Source organism: Pholis gunnellus, assembly GCF_910591455.1.
Source record: "Pholis gunnellus genome assembly, chromosome: 7".
In the NCBI taxonomy this organism is placed as follows: domain Eukaryota; kingdom Metazoa; phylum Chordata; class Actinopteri; order Perciformes; family Pholidae; genus Pholis; species Pholis gunnellus.
Genome location: NC_136533.1, coordinates 2,782,702 through 2,801,025, shown reverse-complemented (window position 1 = coordinate 2,801,025; position 18,324 = coordinate 2,782,702). Strand labels below are relative to the sequence as shown.

The following is an 18,324-nucleotide window of genomic DNA, read 5'->3' as shown; positions in this document are numbered from 1 at the left end:
CTCTTACTCCTCCATCTAAGCTCTGTAGCAAGTCAAGTTTCGTTTCACAATAGTCACGTGCTCGACCACTGACCAATCACAGCACACGCTGCACCTCACTGCAGAGCTGCTCCTGCAAACTGAGCTGCACGTAATGCTGACGGTAGTTGTAGTTCAGCTAGCCGCTCTGGCTAGAATGTCAAACTAAAGATCTGATTGGTTGAAGACTATGACAATCAACAATATCGTCCCCATTCACTTAAACTGCACACGGATGCACTGGTGAGTCTGCAGGCCTGGGGCCTCTCTTCTACCTAGAGACACAGAGGTGAAATCTGATTGGATAAAAGCTCTAATTAAAACAAGCTGCACTGGAAGCAGAGCAACTGAGGAACACAGCAGCTGTGCAATGAGAAAATAAGATAGTGGGAAAAATATTTTTATAAATTATAATACATATAAGAAAAAATTAAATGTATTTAAGAAAAAATATGAAACTATAAAATAGCTATAACTTTGTGATTCTGTTTAGGCCAGCAGAGAATGCTTTGCAGGCCCTGATGGTCCACCACTGTCCTTAACTGAAGTAAAAGTACGAATACCACACTGTGAAAATACTCCACTACAAGTAAAAGTCTTACATTCAAAACTTACTTTTATATCTGATGTTTCTGGATCAATATTCCTGCTGCATTAATGTGCATTTTACATTGTAACTCCTTCATATCCTGTTGGTTAGTTTAATCTACATCAATGCATCATATTCTATAAGATCATCATAAACACACAGATCTTCACAGAACAACCAGCTTTTTTTTGTGTGAAAACTTTTATTCTGAAAAGATGAATTTCAACATATAAAATCAGTCCCTGTCAGCTGCGTGATCTGAACCTCTGAAACAGTTTGTTCCTCAGACTGCTGCTTCTTCACAGGAAACACGGAGCTCAAACAAACTTTGCTGTTGTCACATGTAGAAAAAATTAAAACCTCACAGAGGATGGAAAAAATGGCAACGTACACGGATAACAGACACTGAATCTACAGTCTGTAGCGTCTCTTGCGGCTGAAGAATCGTCCATGCAGCAGCAGCAGCAGCAGCGACGGCGTCCTCAGTGGGCGTTCTTGGAGCAGCAGCGGTGCAGGAAGTTTTTGAAGAACTTCCTGAACTCGGTGTTGAAGACGGTGTAGATGACGGGGTTGAGAGCGCTGTTGACGTAGCCGAGCCACGTCACCACGCTCATCAGGGCCGGTGGGACGTGGCAATCCTGACAGCGAGCTCGCATCGTGTGGAGGACAAAGAACGGAGTCCAGCAGAACAGGAAGGCACCTGCAGGAGGAGGAGAAGAAGAAGAAGAAGAAGAAGAAGAGTTTGTCTTGTAAGAAAGAAACACCAAGAATTTCACTTTTCACCTACTGACCAACTTGATTACATACCAAACTACTAATTTATCTATTAATCCTCCTATCTAACCATGGATAGATTACCGAGCCCTTCTGGTCTTCAACTACATAATCACGACTATGAAAAGACCAAAACAACTACGAATAGATACGAAACAACCTCAAAGAGAAGCAAAACTACTACAAAATACTTATACAACTAGGAATAGTAACAAAACAGCCACAAAAAGATGAAAACAACTACAAATTAACAAAAAACAACCACAGTTAGATACAAAACAATCACAAAGTCACACAAAATAACTACAAAGAGATACAAAACAACCACAAAGAGAATAAAACAACTATGAATAAACACAAAACAACCACAAAGGGACTGATAACAACTGCAAGGAGGCACAAAACAACTACAGAAAGAGGCTAAACAACTATTTCATGTATGTGTCTTGCTCCTGTGTAGGTGGGGTGGTTGGATCTCTTTCATGTCTGTGCCCAGAATGTCTCATAATCATGTATCTAACCTCACTACTAATCTACCAACTTGCATTCCGACCTAATAACAGGATGCCACCTAATTGTCAGATTAGCTAATGAGGCACAGCTTCAACTTCTAACTGACCTACCAGCCTAACTTCCCAACCGGTCCACCAACTTGCTATCTAAGCACCAATTTACCTGCCTACCTACAAATCTCCCTATTTCTCTACCTGTCACTCTACCAACCAAAATTACAGAACAACAGACAAGTTTACTTGTAAATTGACTTTTTTTTCCCTGAATGAAGACCCCTGAGAGGATCATAACACCAAAGAACTGCATTATTTAATCTGATTCTGTTCATTCAGAAACCAGATCAGTTTGATTCATGCTAAATATTTTATTGGTCAGACAATTTGCAAATGAGATACCTTATTCATATTGTTAAGTACCTCTCTCAGGTCGCGTTACTGAACTGTCAGATGAGCTAACGAAGCAGAGATTCGTGAGAACTACCTGCACACTGAAAATCGTGTCTGGCCAAGCTTTACGTAATAATTGGATTTCAGATTAGGGAGCTGCAGGATTAGCTGCAGTGTGCTAAAGGAAAGCACTTCCACGTATTAGAACCAACACTGAACGCTATTAATAGGACGACCTTTTCTAACTGACGTGTTAGTGCCTCTGACTCAACATCAGAGGTGAAGATGAGGCATTCAGGTACGCTCAGCCTTTGACCCGACGTCAGAGGTGGAGGTGAGGCAGCCAAGAAATGCAGTGGGATTGATGGACTGTATATAAGAAGTGGACGTAGTCATCGTGACATCACCCGTTGGTTCGGTGATTTTGAAGTCGCCATCTTGGATATGGCCGTTGCCATGTTGTTGTTTTTTGTAACCTATGAACCTATGAACGGAGGTGACCATATTTGGACTGCGGAGGAGTGACGCAAAGAGGCTGTATACGTCGACCTGTCGACCTGTCAATCACAGCAGCCCTGCCCTAAAGCATCCCCTGCTTTATGGTCTATTTTACTCGAACTGGACCATAATTTACTAAATGAACATCATGCTGTATTGAAGAAGACTTGAAACTAGAGATTGAGACCATAAACTCATGTTTACAATGTTTACTGAGGTAATAAATCAAGAGAGAAGTAGAGTCATTTTCTCATAGACTTCTATACAACCAAAGGAGTCGCCCCCTGATGGTCAGTAGAGAGAATGCAGGTTTAAAGACACTTCTGCATCGACTTCACTCAGCAGTGATATGACTGCTAAACAGGAAGTAAACTCACCCACAACGACAGGAAGCACCTTCATGGCCTTCCTCTCCCGGCTGTTGATCTTGGCCGTCTTCCTCCGGCGAGGGTCTGGGTTAAACTTGATCTCTGCGAAGCTGACGGTCGGCACAAGGCCGTCTTTGTACTCTGACGAGTGGAAGGGCTTGTCCGGGGACGGGAAGGCGGTCGGCTTGTCGGGATTATCCGTCATTTCCCGCTCTATGATGGGCGGCAGCGGTGGCGGCAGCGAGGCCAGCGGCGGCAGCGAGGCGGCGGCCTCCTGCAGCTTGCGGCAGGCCTGGATGCTGCTCTTCAGCTTGGCTTTCCGCGCCTCCTCCCAGCGCCGCAGGCCACGGAACATGCCGCAGTACAGCAGCAGCATGATGGGACACGGGATGAAGAAGGAGCACACGGACGAGTACAGGACGTAGTCGTCGTTCTCCAGTTTACACTCGGTGGGGTCGCGGCCCGGCACGTTGTTGATGCCGAACATGATGGGCGAGGCCACCGCCAGGGCCACGATCCAGGTGGCCGACAGCAGCACCGTCTGCCGCAGGTCCACGTGCTTCCTGTTGTAGTTGAGAGGGATTAAGACGGCGATGAACCTGCAACAATAAGGGAGAGTTTACATTCGGCTGCACCTAAAATAACAAACTGACAGCCTGGACAAACTGTGGAAAAAATGTTTGTCATGTTTGTGTTTATGGCGTTTTTTTTAATTCTTTTATTTTTTGTTCTTTGGAAATAACAGCCACAATACTAACACAAAACATCCAGATGACTTAGATATTCTTGAGGCTCTTCTCATTTCTCGATTTTGTGCCTCCTCGTGTCACCTGGAAATCAATCTTTTATGACGTTTCAACCTCTGGAGCAGCTATAAGCGAGGATACAACGATGCATCCTTTGCAGAAGTCTGCTCTGCACCGAATAAAAGAGGCGTGACACAGCGAGTACTGCAGGGTTGTTGTATTTTTGTGTCTTTTCCTCGCCTCCTCTTCTCGCATCTCTAATGGATTAGACTAAGACACGAGGAGAAGAAGCGAGGAAAGGAATCCAGGAAAACAAACTGGGAAATGGGAAACACCCTTAGAGCCAGCACCAGTTACCAGTAGGGGATCTAAATATGAGAGGAAAACTCATGGATGTTCATTAAATGTGCTGTATATGTGATTGGCAGCGTTTTGCTTGCCTCCACTCGGCTCTCAACACGGCAAAGGGTGATCGGGCGGCTAGAAGCTAACAGTGCTAACAGTGCAAACTACGGCAGCAGTGCTGAGCTCACAGTGTTTATCGGCGGGGGGGAACCAGAGGATGGGTGCTGTACGCCTCCACCACGAAGCCGTCGGTCGGAATGGCGTTTTTTCAGCTGTAACCGTCGTATGAAAGCAGTGAAGAGTGGCGGCCGTGAGGTAACCAGTCGGGCACGCTAACATGCACTGAAAGCAGCGCAGCCGGCGCACAGAAAGGAGAAGCTCGGATAACAACACACACAGAGAGAGAGAGAGTGACTTCATTCTTTGCTCAGGGAGACATTACTCCATTACGTATGTCTCTGTGCTGCTATATTAATGCTCTGAATCCTGTACAATGCACTTTTAAAGGGGTTCATCCTCTGGGGAGCAGGAACATGATGAGGACATTTCAGCACGTTCGCTTGAGGTATGCAGGTGGCGTTACTTTTCAACAGGATATATATTGGACTTATGGACAGAAGACTTCTGACTGACAGATAAAACTTAATAACAGTCACTTCATTCAGAGGCTCCTCTGACCCCCCCCCCCCCCTGTGTAGTAATCCGTCCCTGAATGGCAGCAGGTCATCAGTCAGTTTGCTGTTAATCCCATCCAACCTGCAGAGGGACCAGAAGCCCGTGGCCCGGTGGACTCTCTGCAGACCTTCAGGATCCGCTGAGTTATTCTGAATCTTAAACCTCTAACTGCTGCCGGCGGCTGCAAAAAGCTTCGGCTCATCACCATCAGTCCAAGTTAGCTTCCCTGCCTCCATCAGTCTCTGACCTAATCGTATTTATCTGGAGTCGCGACATCAGATTTGAGGAGCAGCTCCGATGTTTTCATCCGTCAACATCGGCCGACAGTTCGGATAATCTCATTGCGTCAAGCTAACGAGCGGCAGAGCGAAGCCGGCTGTTCATCACCGCGGACGCAGCCTCCGATTTTTCTTCTTTTGGTTCTTTTTACAGGAAACAGACATAAAATGTCATCGTCGTATTTCCACATGAGAGTGAACCGTCTGACCCCGACGACCTTTCGGATGGAGCTGAAACTCTCAGCGTGGTGTCCAGTAGGTGATCACGTGACTTTCCCTCTAGCGCCACCAAGAGGTTGTAATTTGTGCTTTTGAGTGAAATGTCTCGATGCATTAATATGAAATGCTGCACGCTTTCATGTCTCTCTCAGGTGGATTTGTAATAACTATGAAAACAAAGATTTGGACTTTTATTGGCAGGTTTTATTGGCTCTTAACTATTGAGTCAGACGAATGCTGACGGACTTTGCCTCTTTTGAATCTTAAGTTGCAAACACTAATAATTACCAAGAGAGGTTTTATAAAGTCTGGTCTCCTTTAAAATGATATCAATAATAACATTTATTTATTGGTACACTTTACTTAATATTATTACTACCTTTTTAACTTAAATGTGAGACTTTATTCATATTTTATTTATGTGTTTTTGTAATTTAAATTTAGTTCCCCTCTATATTTTATTTATTTTATTTTGTTCTATATTTTATTGGTGATGAACACGTTGATGCATCAATAATTACTGTATATTCCAGTAATATATATATATATTTTCTATGAAATTAACTGTTTGTTTGTTTGTACTTTAATTAAAGTAAGAATTTGAATGCAGGACTTCTAATTGTAAGAGTATTTTTACACTGTGGTAGTATTACTGTAACAAAGATCTGAGTACTTCTCCCACCAATGACTACAGAGTACAAACCACCTAAAAACTTGCAGCAGGTCGAGCGTCAGACGGACGACTGCTGATGTCAGCATTTAAATCCTGTTTTCACAGACTGACGGCTGAATGGCTGCGTGTACCTGAGCGGGTGAGCACTGACCTGTCGATGCTGATGGCGCAGAGGTTGAAGATGGAGGCGGTGCACAGCATCACGTCCATGGTCATCAGGCCGTCACAGACGGTGGTGCCAAGGGTCCACACGCCGCCCTGGAACTGAAAGAAACACGCGCAGAGGTTCACTCGAACGCAGCATTATCATACAAACTATGCACACAGCAAACATAAATACACTAATGCAAATGGTAAAAAGTGATTAACACATCATAAATAATAAATACTACAATAATAAAATAATGCACACATATATCAAATGAATAAATTATACACAAATAGGCAAAAAATATGAATAAATAATCTATAAATATGCAAATATATAAAACATGAATAAATACATACCTACGAATTTAATAAAAGTACAAATTAACAAATAAATAACAATAAAATCCATTAAAAAGTAAATCCTTTAAAAATCTGAATGATATAAAACAAATAAATACATTCATGCAAAATAAAATTAGGTGAATAAAACACTTCAACGAGCATATGAACACAAAATAAATAAATAAAAACATATAATACCCTCTAAAAAAATTATTTTAGAATTTAGTCATAAATGCTCTTTACAAATCACTTAATTTACCCCAAAGACATGAATATATATCAAACATATTTTAATGTACTTGCAGTGGAGTATTTTGACTTCGTACTACTTTTACCTCAGTAAAGGGCTTCATAATACTTCTATATAATAAATCTATAACAATTTAATTACTTTAGTTTTTGAGGTCAAATGTTTGTCAGACAATAAAAACAAAAACAGTTAAATGTATAATAATCACCTGAAAATAAGAATTGTTGTGTTTTTGTTAGCTTAGAATAAGCTGTTTATCTATGGAGCGGGTCCTCTCCTTGGATGTTTCTACGGTGGCCCAGAATGGACAAACGAGACACTGATGGCTCTACATGAGGCCATTCACGTTTTAGTTTTTTTGCTAACCGTAGTCCTCCTAAACGCTTGGCACAAGTTTCAATCGGGTGCAATCTGCAACCTCACCGCTAGAGGCCGCTAACACGCTTCACCTTTAATATAGGAGCAAACAACTACCTATGTAATGATATAGTGGCGTAACATCTACCTGAGCAGAGAATGAATGTCTTTCTCCCTCTGAGTGTGTTGTTATCGGAGCTTCTCTTTCCTTTGTTGACATAACTGGGTTGTGATTTTACTGCATGTGAGCGTGCACGACTGGTTAGCTCACGGTCGCCGCTCTGCACTGCGTTCATACGGTGGTAACAGCTGATAAAAGTCTTTGCCGATAAACGGCGTCATGGTGGAAGCGAAGCCCCCGCCCACCGGTTCCCCCTCAAGTAGACACTGTTAGCTCTGTCAGCACCATTAGCGCTGTTGGCTCTGTCAACACTGTTAGCACCGTTAGCTCTGTCAGCACCGTTAGCGCTGTTGGCTCTGTCAACACTGTTAGCACCGTTAGCTCTGTCAGCACCGTTAGCGCTGTTGGCTCTGTCAACACTGTTAGCACCGTTAGCTCTGTCAGCACCGTTAGCGCTGTTGGCTCTGTCAACACTGTTAGCACCGTTAGCTCTGTCAGCACCGTTAGCGCTGTTGGCTCTGTCAACACTGTTAGCACCGTTAGCTGTCGCCATGTTGAGAGCCGTGTGGAGGCAAAAGATAGGCTCAGAATTCCGTACTGAGCACCTTGTCGTACAAGTACAACAATATTAGCATCAAATACTACTTAAAGTACCAAAAGTAAAAGTACTCACTATGCCAAATGGCCCATTTAAGAAAAATATATGTCAAAGTTACAGCAAGTGGGTCATTATTGTGAAATTAACCCTGACAAGGTAAGTATTTTATATACAGCTTGGTAGTTTAATCTATAATAATAATTCACAATTTATTAGTGGATTTATATTTCGTATTAACAGAAGTAGAAGTAAAAAATAGCAAAAATCAAGTACAAGTATCTCAAAATTGTACTTCAGAGGCTGTAATAGTGTTCACTGAATGTTTGCCTGTGTTATATTTATTGGTTGTGACGCTTAAGTGAACTTCAGGTTTGATTTGAGTAAAGGTTTCTTTGAGTTAAATAGTTTTATTTATCAGTTGAGGCTCACAAAGAGCTCATCGTCGTAATCAGTTTCACTGTAAACCTCACAGAGGTCACTGGTTAGTTGTGTTCCTGTTATCTGATGTGACGCCTTCAAAATTCTAATAAAATACAAACAATTATTTTAACAAATTGCAACATTATTGTAACATTAAAGCGACGAACACATTGAAGCATAAAGATAATGTAGATTATTCTCAAATATTGAGTACTTTTGGTATTTATGTGTATTTTGATCCTTTTACTTGAGTAAAATTGTGAATCCATGACGTTTACTCGTACCAGAATATTTGTACGCTGTAGTATTGCTAATTTTCCTCATGTCACCACAATTTATTGTACCTATATTTCTATTTGTTTACTTGTTTCTCAATGTTTAATCACACTTTTATTAACAGAAATGAATCACAGCTAATGCAGACCGTCCTCTCTTTTAGGTCCAGGTTCTTATTGATCCCATGTGAAATTAAAACTCTTAATTCTAAGAAACAATACACTTTATCTTTGTTCAAAATCAGCAGCACTTCCTCTTATCCCGGTTCTTATTGCTTTTCTCATCACTTTTAATGTCATCCGTTGGGTTTTTATAGGTTTTTTGATGTTTTTAATATCGGCTTGCTGTTAAAAAGAATTCCCTCAGTAAAGATCTGGTCATAAGGTCACAAGATGAAAATGTACCTGTTGTGACCGTCTAAAAAAAGGAATTCTTATTACAAAATGTTTACCTTCAAATCCCATTAAATTACCAATACAGTAACTTATTGATGCAAATACTGTACTTTAACGGGATGATTAATGGATAAATTAATGTTTTTTTATATATATCAAGGGGTTTAAAACTGCTTACAAAGAAAACCCCATTAGCCTTAAAATGAACAATTAGCCAAATGTACTGTACTGGTTTACCTGGTTTAAAGGATTTTTAAGGTGTAGAACTTCTTACCAACCCCTGACCAAATGACATGACCGCCATCCTTTAACTTAGACCTTGAAATATCCGTTTCTGTGATGACTTCCGGGCTCTTAAGTTATACTTTTGAGAGATTTTTAACCATTTAAAAACGTGATATACCAAGCAGATACACCATTAAAACCCCCTTAATGTACTGAGCTAGACGACACAGATAACAGAGAAAACATCTGTCTAATGATTTTTGTCAGCAGCAGCTAATTAATGTTAATTACGGGGAAAGTCATGCACCCCTCAGAATTTACATAATTTGATCATTAAGGCGTTTTAAAGGGGTAATGTGAAATTGAATGGTATAAAATATTTCAGATCCATGTGTAAATTGTTAAGAATGTCAAGCACCCCTTAGAGAAAGATGTTTTTAAGGGGCTTGGTTATTGCTTTTCTAAATGAATGGACAAATTAAGGGTCACCTTAAGTCTGGTCACCTTGATTTAAATGAAGGTCTTTGGTGTGATTTCAGTGGTAGATTAAGGATTATTTGGCTCATTTAAAGGTTTTTAGAGTATAAAAAATACCCTGAACTCAAACTAACGTGTAAGCTAATATTTCCACAGACAGCGTGGTGCGGTTGATCTCACCTCGGAGTAGACGAAGAGCGGCAGCACGAGCACCGCGAGCATCAGATCCGCCACCGCGAGACTGACGATGAAGTAGTTGGTGGTGGTCTTCAGCGCCTTCTCGGTGAACACACTCAGACACACCAGCAGGTTCCCGCAGGTGATCACCACGATCAGCAGCACACCGAACAACAGAGCCGGCACGTTGTAGTCCCCCGCGGCCCCTTTTGGAGCCGCCGCCGCCGCGCTCAGGTTGGCCGCCATCTCCGCCGCGGCTCCTCCGCTCCGTCCTCGGTCCGGTCCGAGCCACAGCAGCGCGGCCAGCGGGCTCTCATGAAGGCCGGGCCGGACTCCGGTTCCCGCACTTTGGTCTCATCATGTTGTCACAGAGTCAAGACTCTTAACATGGAGCTCCAGAGTGCTCCGGTGCGCACTTTACGCAAACAAACTCCGCCTAAAACCGGATGGAAACAGGTGGAGTTTGGTTTTATCTACAAAATAAAAACACGCATTTACACCCCAACTCATAATTGTTAAACAAGTGCTCATAAAGTTCTGTTTGTCCTCTTGATAAAAAACATTTTGTGTCAAGATGACAAAACAGATTTGATCAAAAGCGCAATAAAAATCCTCAAATCATGATAAAGTGGAGGAGGAAGTCCATGTCTCCTCTGTTAAAAGGTGAAGAGTGACGACCAAGCTGGGCGTCTCTGCGGTCTGAGTGTGTCGGACTGCGGGTGTTTTCAGCTCCGGTTTACCTGCAGCCTGCTAAAGGCCACTGGGGCCAAATTAGCCGATTAAAGCCGCTTATCAGCTGCGCTTTACGGTGTCCTTCAGTTCTTGAGCTCCAGCAGGAGACAGTCTGTCTATCTGACTGGTTGTCAGTCTGTCTCTCTGTCCGTGTGTGTGTGTGTGTGTGTGTGTGTGCGTGTGTGTGAGAGAAGTGACGAGCACCCCCTGCAAAAAATATCCACAACTTAATTTAACAGTTAATTAAAGAGGGCAGAGAGGTGCAGTAACAAGAAGCGAATATATATATTACACAATATAATATAATACAATATAGGCTACACATAAACCTTTAAACGGTATTATTTCACTTTAGAGGTGTAATCAAAGGCATTTAATTGGATTTGAAAAAATTCATGCAGATTAGGATTATGACACATGATTATACACAGATCATGAGTGCTTCACAATAGACATTTGTCACTGTGCTTCAGTTTTCATGTCTGGTGGTTTGTGTGCTCATTCATTCACTTGGAAAACATAACAACTAAACCCATTTATTTCCAGAGCCTTTAATTAACAAGTAAATTACTCGTTAAAATGGACCAAAACGCATGAAAGCAAACCCTCACTATTCACTTGTATTAAAATGTAGGTCATGTAAGAGAGTTGTTTTATTTACACCTTTTAAACATCCTTAAACCATGGAGATAAACCATTAACCATCTTCATTAAGATGAAAATTCAGGTATGTTTTTAATGTTACTGGTTTATTAAAAGAAATGATTCTTCTGCCAATTCAAAACTGCTTAAATCATGCCGATAATTCAGGTAAACTCCTTCAATATGTCATATTTAAACAATGTGACAGAAGACACAGACGTCAGGTAAAGAGGCCACTTGTGCATCATTTAAGATGTGAAATAAAGTTGAAACCTAAGCCTCTTTAGGATCAAAGAGTTTTAAAGTAAAAGCCTTCAATACTCTTGGAGAGATTTGGAGGTTTGAACAGGTTGACATTTTTTGCAGTGCAGAGTGAAGGACTAAACTGAGCAGGACGCTGCAGAGTGTACAGGAGGAATACCCCCCCCCCCCCCCCCCCCCCCCTTTAGTGAGCAAACTGCAGGAATCCTCTGCTACCGTTTAGTCTCAACATCTGGATTTATTTAAATGAAGAGATCAGACTCACGTCATTGAGGCTGATTACAACCTGAGTGAAACTATAAACCATTTTCTATAGTTACAATTTCATGTTGTGAACATTTTATATGATAATTTATGTATCACAGCATGTCTTAAACATAACAAGTGCACCAGAATACCAGTTTAAAATGCTGCGTCTCCAAGAGGCTGCAGTGTTCATTAAAGTCACAATGGAAACAAACAATATGAAGACCAAAGCAATAATCATGATCAATACCAAATGCCTTCATGACCGTGAATGATCTCAAAAGTGTTGCAAAGTGGTTTCTGGTGTTGATACATGGTTATAGTGGTTGCACAGTGGTCTCCTGGCTGAAAGATCACCTGTTGTAAGTCCTGTATTTGTTGGACACATCCCCCTGCATGCCAGCCCACAGTAAACATCATTTAAAACTACTTAACTAGCTCTGACCGTTGCATTGTCACATGGATACATTTAATTTGTGTGTGCAGCGCAACATAAGATCCTAATCGACTTTTCATTGGTGTTGTTTCTCATTACTTTTTGGGTGTTAGCATGCCGCCACTGCGGTTTTTCTTTAATTAGCATAAAAAAAGAAAACAGTAGGAATGACAGAAATATTAGATGTTTTAATCAGTGTGAAAGTTCACAGTTCCTTCCGTTAAGAAATAAGAGTCTCCTCCAGTTGTCTAACAGGAGGCTACAAATAGGTCACGCTGAGTCCCTGAGGGAAAACGCACTGATCAAGCCGACAGGCTGTCGGTCTCCTCCGCTCTGTGGTTTATGTTAATCTGCCATATGAACGGGTGTTAACGAGGCCATAGGATTCACATTCAGAGCGTTTGGATGGGTGTCGGAGCTCAGCTGCTGTTTTAAGTCAATCAGAAATCATCGCTGCAGGCCAGACTTAACGTGTGAACATCAGTCTTCCTCTCAGGAAACACGAGCTGTGATGAAATGAAATGATGCAGTCACATGACCTCACCTGTTTCCAGGTGACACTGTCTTGGTGCAACGTCCTCAGTGTTTTTCTAAAATCAGAGCAGTGATTTGAAGGAATCTAACTTTGATATGCTTTCGATTTGTATTCTTCTTATGATTAAAAAATGTGACGGAACAGTCGTCAATGCCAGTTTTGTGTTCACAAACAACTGAATGTGATTACAGTTTAATTCACAGTGTTGCTCAGTCAGCCAATATTTTCACACTGCTTTCACATGTCATTTTCATACTGCCCTCCAGTTTGCTCCAACAGATGCTTAAACATCCTCTTCCTCCTCTTCCTCACCCTCCTGCCTGTGGCTGAGAGCAGAAGGAGCAGAGTAAAGAAAAGAGGAGGGAGCTTCATTGCCGTTTAGTCTCATGATATAATTCATTTTCAGCAACGTAAACAGCTGCAACTTGAGCGTCACTGTTGACTTTTAGCTCTTGTAACACTCTTCTTCCCAGAACCTGAAATTGATTTAAAAAGAAACGACAGCAGGACTTCCTGTTTTTGCTCTGTTTTGTCAGAGGGTGACTTCAGAGGTTGTGGGAGGGAATTGACCTGATGTTGTTATTGATTTTCTATCAAGTGTTCTCTGAATCAGGGTCCCTGCTGAGAGTGACACAAACCGCTCGGTGGTCAAATCGCTTTCATAGTTCTTCAGTTTGCTCCACTGTCGCAGTATGAACCCTTATTTTTCTATTTTGACCTGTTTCATTTAATTTAACTAATCATGAACAGCCTCCATGGAGACTGTTGAGGGCCTGGACTCTGACCCTGGTCTGAAGGTGTTTTTTTTAATGTGAAGCCTTGTTGTGATGATGGATCAGCTGGGCAGTGATGTCATCCAAACCTCAGAAACATTACACAACTCCTTTTATAATTCTGTCCTCTGGTAAAGTTTAGTTCACCCTCCAGCAGCTGTGTAAACTAGGAAACCAGATAGATTTTGGCTGCTGGTGATATTTAACTCCAGTTTGTAAAATACTTTGCTTTTTGGAAGTCCAGGTTTAAAAAATCTCTGAATCTCTAAAATGGAGGTGACGAGTGCAAAGTTAGCTCGACCCAAAGAGCCACAATAGCCACTTTTATTGAAAACACGTCAGGTTAAAATGAACCTGAATTTTTCTTTAAGGCCATTGGATCCCCTGACGTCCAAGGCTCTCTGAGTGAGTTTCAGCAGTCCAGAGCTTGTCGTTTTTCTTGTAGAGCCTTGAAGGTGGTTCCACTGGTTCTTGAGGAGGTTCTGGTGGTTCTTCAAGGACCACTGTAACCTTTTCAAGGAAAACCAGGACCTACTCAAGGATACACAATCAGGAACCCTTCAACTCGTTTGAAGGACCACTGCACTGGGAACCACCTCAAGGACTGCAAGAGTTCCTCAACGTTCGCTGAACCCATCTCAGGGACCATTAGAACAACATTACGGAGCACATCTGAAACCTGCTCAAGGACCACCATACCATTAAAAATCTAAACATTAAAACTGACACAATTTAAAATCTCAGTAAAACCAAACATACAGACTTTAATGAAAGACAAAAATGGTACATCAGCTGCACAACACTCAACACAGGAAGTAAATTACTTCTCAGTACTTCCAGTCACTGTGGATGGACAAATGTCCAACAACCTGTAAGACAGGACAAAACTCCAAATGTTCAAGGACCCCAAAGACCCCTGCTGCCCGCCTGAAACTTCCCCAAAGATTCCTGTAATTTCTTTATGGAAACCTAGAAACTTGACCAATGCTGGCTCTCCAACGACCCTGGAACCATCTTAAAATACACCGACTGAAGAAAAACAATGTAATTAACAGCCAGTTGTTTTGTATTATCTGCCTGTTTGTGTCTTTAACTTTTTACTGACTGAAGTTCTCTGCTGCTATCTATTGTTCATTTTTAAACACCACAGCTACACAAACATAACTGTATTTACATTATTAAAATATTTTAAATGTGCATACAGAGCTTTAGAAACAGATGAAGCCGTTTTATCAACATCCTGAGCTGAGCTGGTCTAAAACTAAGTGACGGAGCAGAAGAGGACGTGAAGAAACTCAAAATACAGACAATCAATCATACCGCTGCAAGTAAACACAAAGTAACAGACGAAGTAGCAGAATGTTTCTACATTTACAACAGAAGCTTTCAAATACGTGTAGATAATGAAACTGGAGCCGTCCCACAATTAAGATTCAACGGTCAAACACAAGGAGTTCAATTTAGTAGTCAATAGTATCAACAACAGGATCAGATTTAAAGTGATAATACAGTTAATTACAGTGTAACAAGTTTGTGATTTATTCAGGTTTATTTATATCATCCAATTAAGAGAGCCTGAGCAAAAACACACATTAGTCATCGAAAGATATATAACTAGTTTACTGCTGTGTAACAGTGTTCAATCCTGTGGTTGGAATGTTGGTAGTGGGCGGGGCTTAGCTTTACATAATTTGTCACTGATTGGCTCTTTAAGGCTCAATGAGTTGAAAACATTTGTTGACTTGAAATTCATTCTGAGGATTTGGCAACTTGTTTCAAAGACACAGTGGAGCTCTTGTGAGGTCATGTGACAGTGCAACCCCCCCACCCCCCCCTCATGATGTCATCAGTCAATGACGCCGTCGCTGAGCAGGAAGTGAGGTCGCAGCACGGACAGGATGGGGCTACGCGGGGCCCCGGCCAGACAGTACGCCTCGTCCACGCTCAGGCCGCGGGACCTCAGCGTCCGCAGGGCGACGCCGCAGCTCTCCCTGCCGCCGCTCGACGTCACCAGGACGATGCTGAGGGGGCTGTCCAGCGTGCCGAACCTCCGCCGCATCTCGCCGAGCTGAGCCGAGAAACTCTGCGGAGCAAGAACGTTGAACTACGCTTTGGAAAAATCTTAATTAAAACTGTAAAGACGACATGTTAGCAGGGCGTCGCTGCGAGTATACCTGGGCGGCCTGTTGGCACGCCGGCACCGGGCCGGTGTCGGGCCGGACGACGGAGTCCCCGCACAACATCACTCTGAGCTGCTCTGACGGAGCTACCTGCCGGTCCAGCAGCGCCGAGAGAACACCTGGACCAATGACAAGGAGGAGGAGTCACCTTCTGACATCACATGTACCTGGACACCGGTCAACACATTAACACACATTATCAAAACACACTGATTTCTGGGTAAACTGAGCTTTAAGGAGGAAACTATACAAGTTGAAAGCAACCAGCGTTTCTAATAAATGTTTTTTAAGATCATTATTTATACATCCTGACAAGTATAGTGGAGTGTTAGCGGAAATTGACAAGTGTTGCTGGAATTTAGTAGGAAAACATACAAGAAATAAGAGTAACTTCTTCATAAGATATCATACAAAGTGTTGCACAGGGTGAGTAATTGATAGACAAATAGTCTTTTTGGGGGTAAAGTGTTCCTTTAGTTTTAATATTTATAATGTTGTAATATGTCTTTGGTCCAGACTAAAATATCTAAACAACTGGAGATCAGCTGTGATTAATGCCAGAGAAGAAGAAACTTCCTGACCTTTCTGTGATGCCTGCAGCGCCTCGTTTCTGTCCGTCGACAGGAAGAGCTGCACATTATTTGTCAGTAAACTCTCGATGAAATCCTCCTGGCTGGAAAAGCAGAACCGGCCGACTTCAAGACCTGCAACAGAGTGACGATGATGTCATGACAGGAAGTCTTCAAAAAGACTACAAAAAGTTAAACTCTGATCAGCTGTTGACCGTAATGTCTGGTGATGGAGGTGATGGTTAAAGTTAGATTACCGTAATGTCTGGTGATGGAGGTGATGGTTAAAGTTAAATTACCGTAATGTCTGGTGATGGAGCTGATGGTTAATTAAAGTTAGATTACCGTAATGTCTGGTGATGGAGCTGATGGTTAATTAAAGTTAGATTACCGTAATGTCTGGTGATGGAGCTGATGGTTAATTAAAGTTAGATTACCGTAATGTCTGGTGATGGAGCTGATGGTTAAAGTTAAATTACCGTAATGTCTGGTGATGGAGGTGATGGTTAATTAAAGTTAGATTACCGTAATGTCTGGTGATGGAGGTGATGGTTAATTAAAGTTAGATTACCGTGATGTCTGGTGCTGCTGATGATGCGGGAGCTCTGCTGCTGTTGCTGGCTGTCGGTGGTGATCAGGACGACATCAAACAGCAGCGACTCAGCAGGATTTTCCTCCAGCAGACGTTGGTTCACTCTCTGCAGCGCCTGAATTATGAACCAAATTAAGAATGTTATTTTAGAGCTTCCATCTGGTGTTATTCTATATTGTTTTTTAATGGACAAATATGGAGCGCTATGGCACAGAGGAAGAAGGTATATGAATGAATAATAAACTATTCTTACATACAGGAATCTAAGATGGGTAACAACTTATCTCTACACACAAAAACAGCCGTAAAAAGTTTTAAATGTATGTTAAATTCTGACCTGCAGCAACGGGAAAGCCACGCCCATTCCGTACACACCATCGCCATCATCAGCTCCAGATTCAAACACTGCATGAGTCGTGACCGCTACAACGACTGCGCGATCAGCATCTTTCTGCAGAGGTAGACACAAAACCTGCATCTTCATCCAGCAAACAATACTCAGCACACACAGGACGTGTATGAAATCACCAGAAGTTCATCACAGGACCAACATTAAACACTACTTACAGGATGATTAAAACAATTACATAATTTGAAGTGAAACCTGGCCTTTGACCTCATATAGTCATTTTAACCAAAGCATGCTGCACATTTTAGAAAACACTACGCTATTGAACAACGTCTCACTGTCTCAAAGAATAGTTGTGCTTGTGCAGCCAGCGTCTCTCGAGTCTTGGCAGACACATGCCATATTATCATTGTGCCGGCAACAGGTGAAGGTATATCATAGTTTAAAATTGATTTATAGTGTATTATAAACTACCAGTTCCCGTTTATCAATTCTACATACATAACACACACTTTATATCCATTTTCATATCATTTTATACTTTTAAAATAGGTTTGTCCCTTTCATTTTTCTACCACTCTCACAGACGTTTTAAAGCTCAAAGAGGTCAAACTTTAATGCACTAATGGTGATTTACTTTATGAGCTTTATGTCCGTGATGTTCTGTAGAAGACGAGGAAGCTGTCAATAAAATACGTGACTATTTAAATGCGATCTGGTGATAAACTCTGAGAAATGGCACAGAATACAGCGTGGCATGTCTAAAAGTTGCCAGAGCTGGATTACAGTTGTTCACACAACTTGTTCTGCAAGAGGAGACAGTCCTTAAAATAAAACCCCGCGTCAGGTGAGTCTTACCTGCTTCACGTCGGTGTTCTTGATCGTGGAGAGCATGTCCGCCTCTTAGCTGAAACAACGCAGGTTATAAGCAGTTATATGCAGTCTTGACAGCTGAATATACCAGTTTATTCACATGTCTCAACACAGTAACTACCACTGAACTGGCTGTGAAACTAAATTAGTTAAAAGTTCCCCCCAGAAACAGAGAAGTGCCCGTTTAAGTTTCCGCTCATAAAGGTTCCGCACATAAAGGTTCCGCCTGACTGCCCTTCGGACGTTCGCTTTAAGAGCACAGCGTG

At 41.9% G+C, this 18,324-nt stretch overlaps 2 protein-coding genes across 2 annotated transcripts; both read right to left on the bottom strand.

Annotated features, from left to right (window-relative positions):
* Positions 1–1,089: 1,089 nt before the first annotated feature.
* Positions 1,090–10,187, bottom strand: drd4a (dopamine receptor D4a; the record flags this gene model as incomplete). Its single annotated transcript, XM_079163459.1, is given in 5 exon segments — positions 1,090–1,307; positions 3,156–3,745; positions 6,234–6,346; positions 9,874–10,133; positions 10,136–10,187. Coding segments are annotated over 5 exon segments (1,233 nt in total).
* Positions 10,188–14,233: 4,046 nt separating this feature from the next.
* LOC306698825 (cytosolic 5'-nucleotidase 1A) lies at positions 14,234–18,257 on the bottom strand. The gene is made up of 6 exons (XM_079163306.1): positions 18,044–18,257; positions 17,174–17,287; positions 16,816–16,951; positions 16,257–16,379; positions 15,670–15,794; positions 14,234–15,578 (listed from the first exon to the last, which is right to left on the bottom strand). Exons 1-6 carry the CDS (start codon positions 18,077–18,079, stop codon positions 15,342–15,344), a joined length of 771 nt encoding a protein of 256 aa, XP_079019432.1. The 5' UTR covers positions 18,080–18,257; the 3' UTR covers positions 14,234–15,341.
* Between the last annotated feature and the right edge of the window lie 67 nt (positions 18,258–18,324).

Bases quoted from the DNA above. Each gene is read 5' to 3' on its own strand.
- LOC306698825 (XM_079163306.1), bottom strand. From the start codon at position 18,079: ATGCTCTCCACGATCAAGAACACCGACGTGAAGCAG. The intron at 16,952-17,173 runs GTCAGAATTTAA...TTCATAATTCAG, and splicing joins TGGCTTTCCCGTTGCTGCAG to GCGCTGCAGAGAGTGAACCA. The intron at 16,380-16,815 runs GTAATCTAACTT...ACTCTGTTGCAG, and splicing joins CAGCAGCACCAGACATCACG to GTCTTGAAGTCGGCCGGTTC.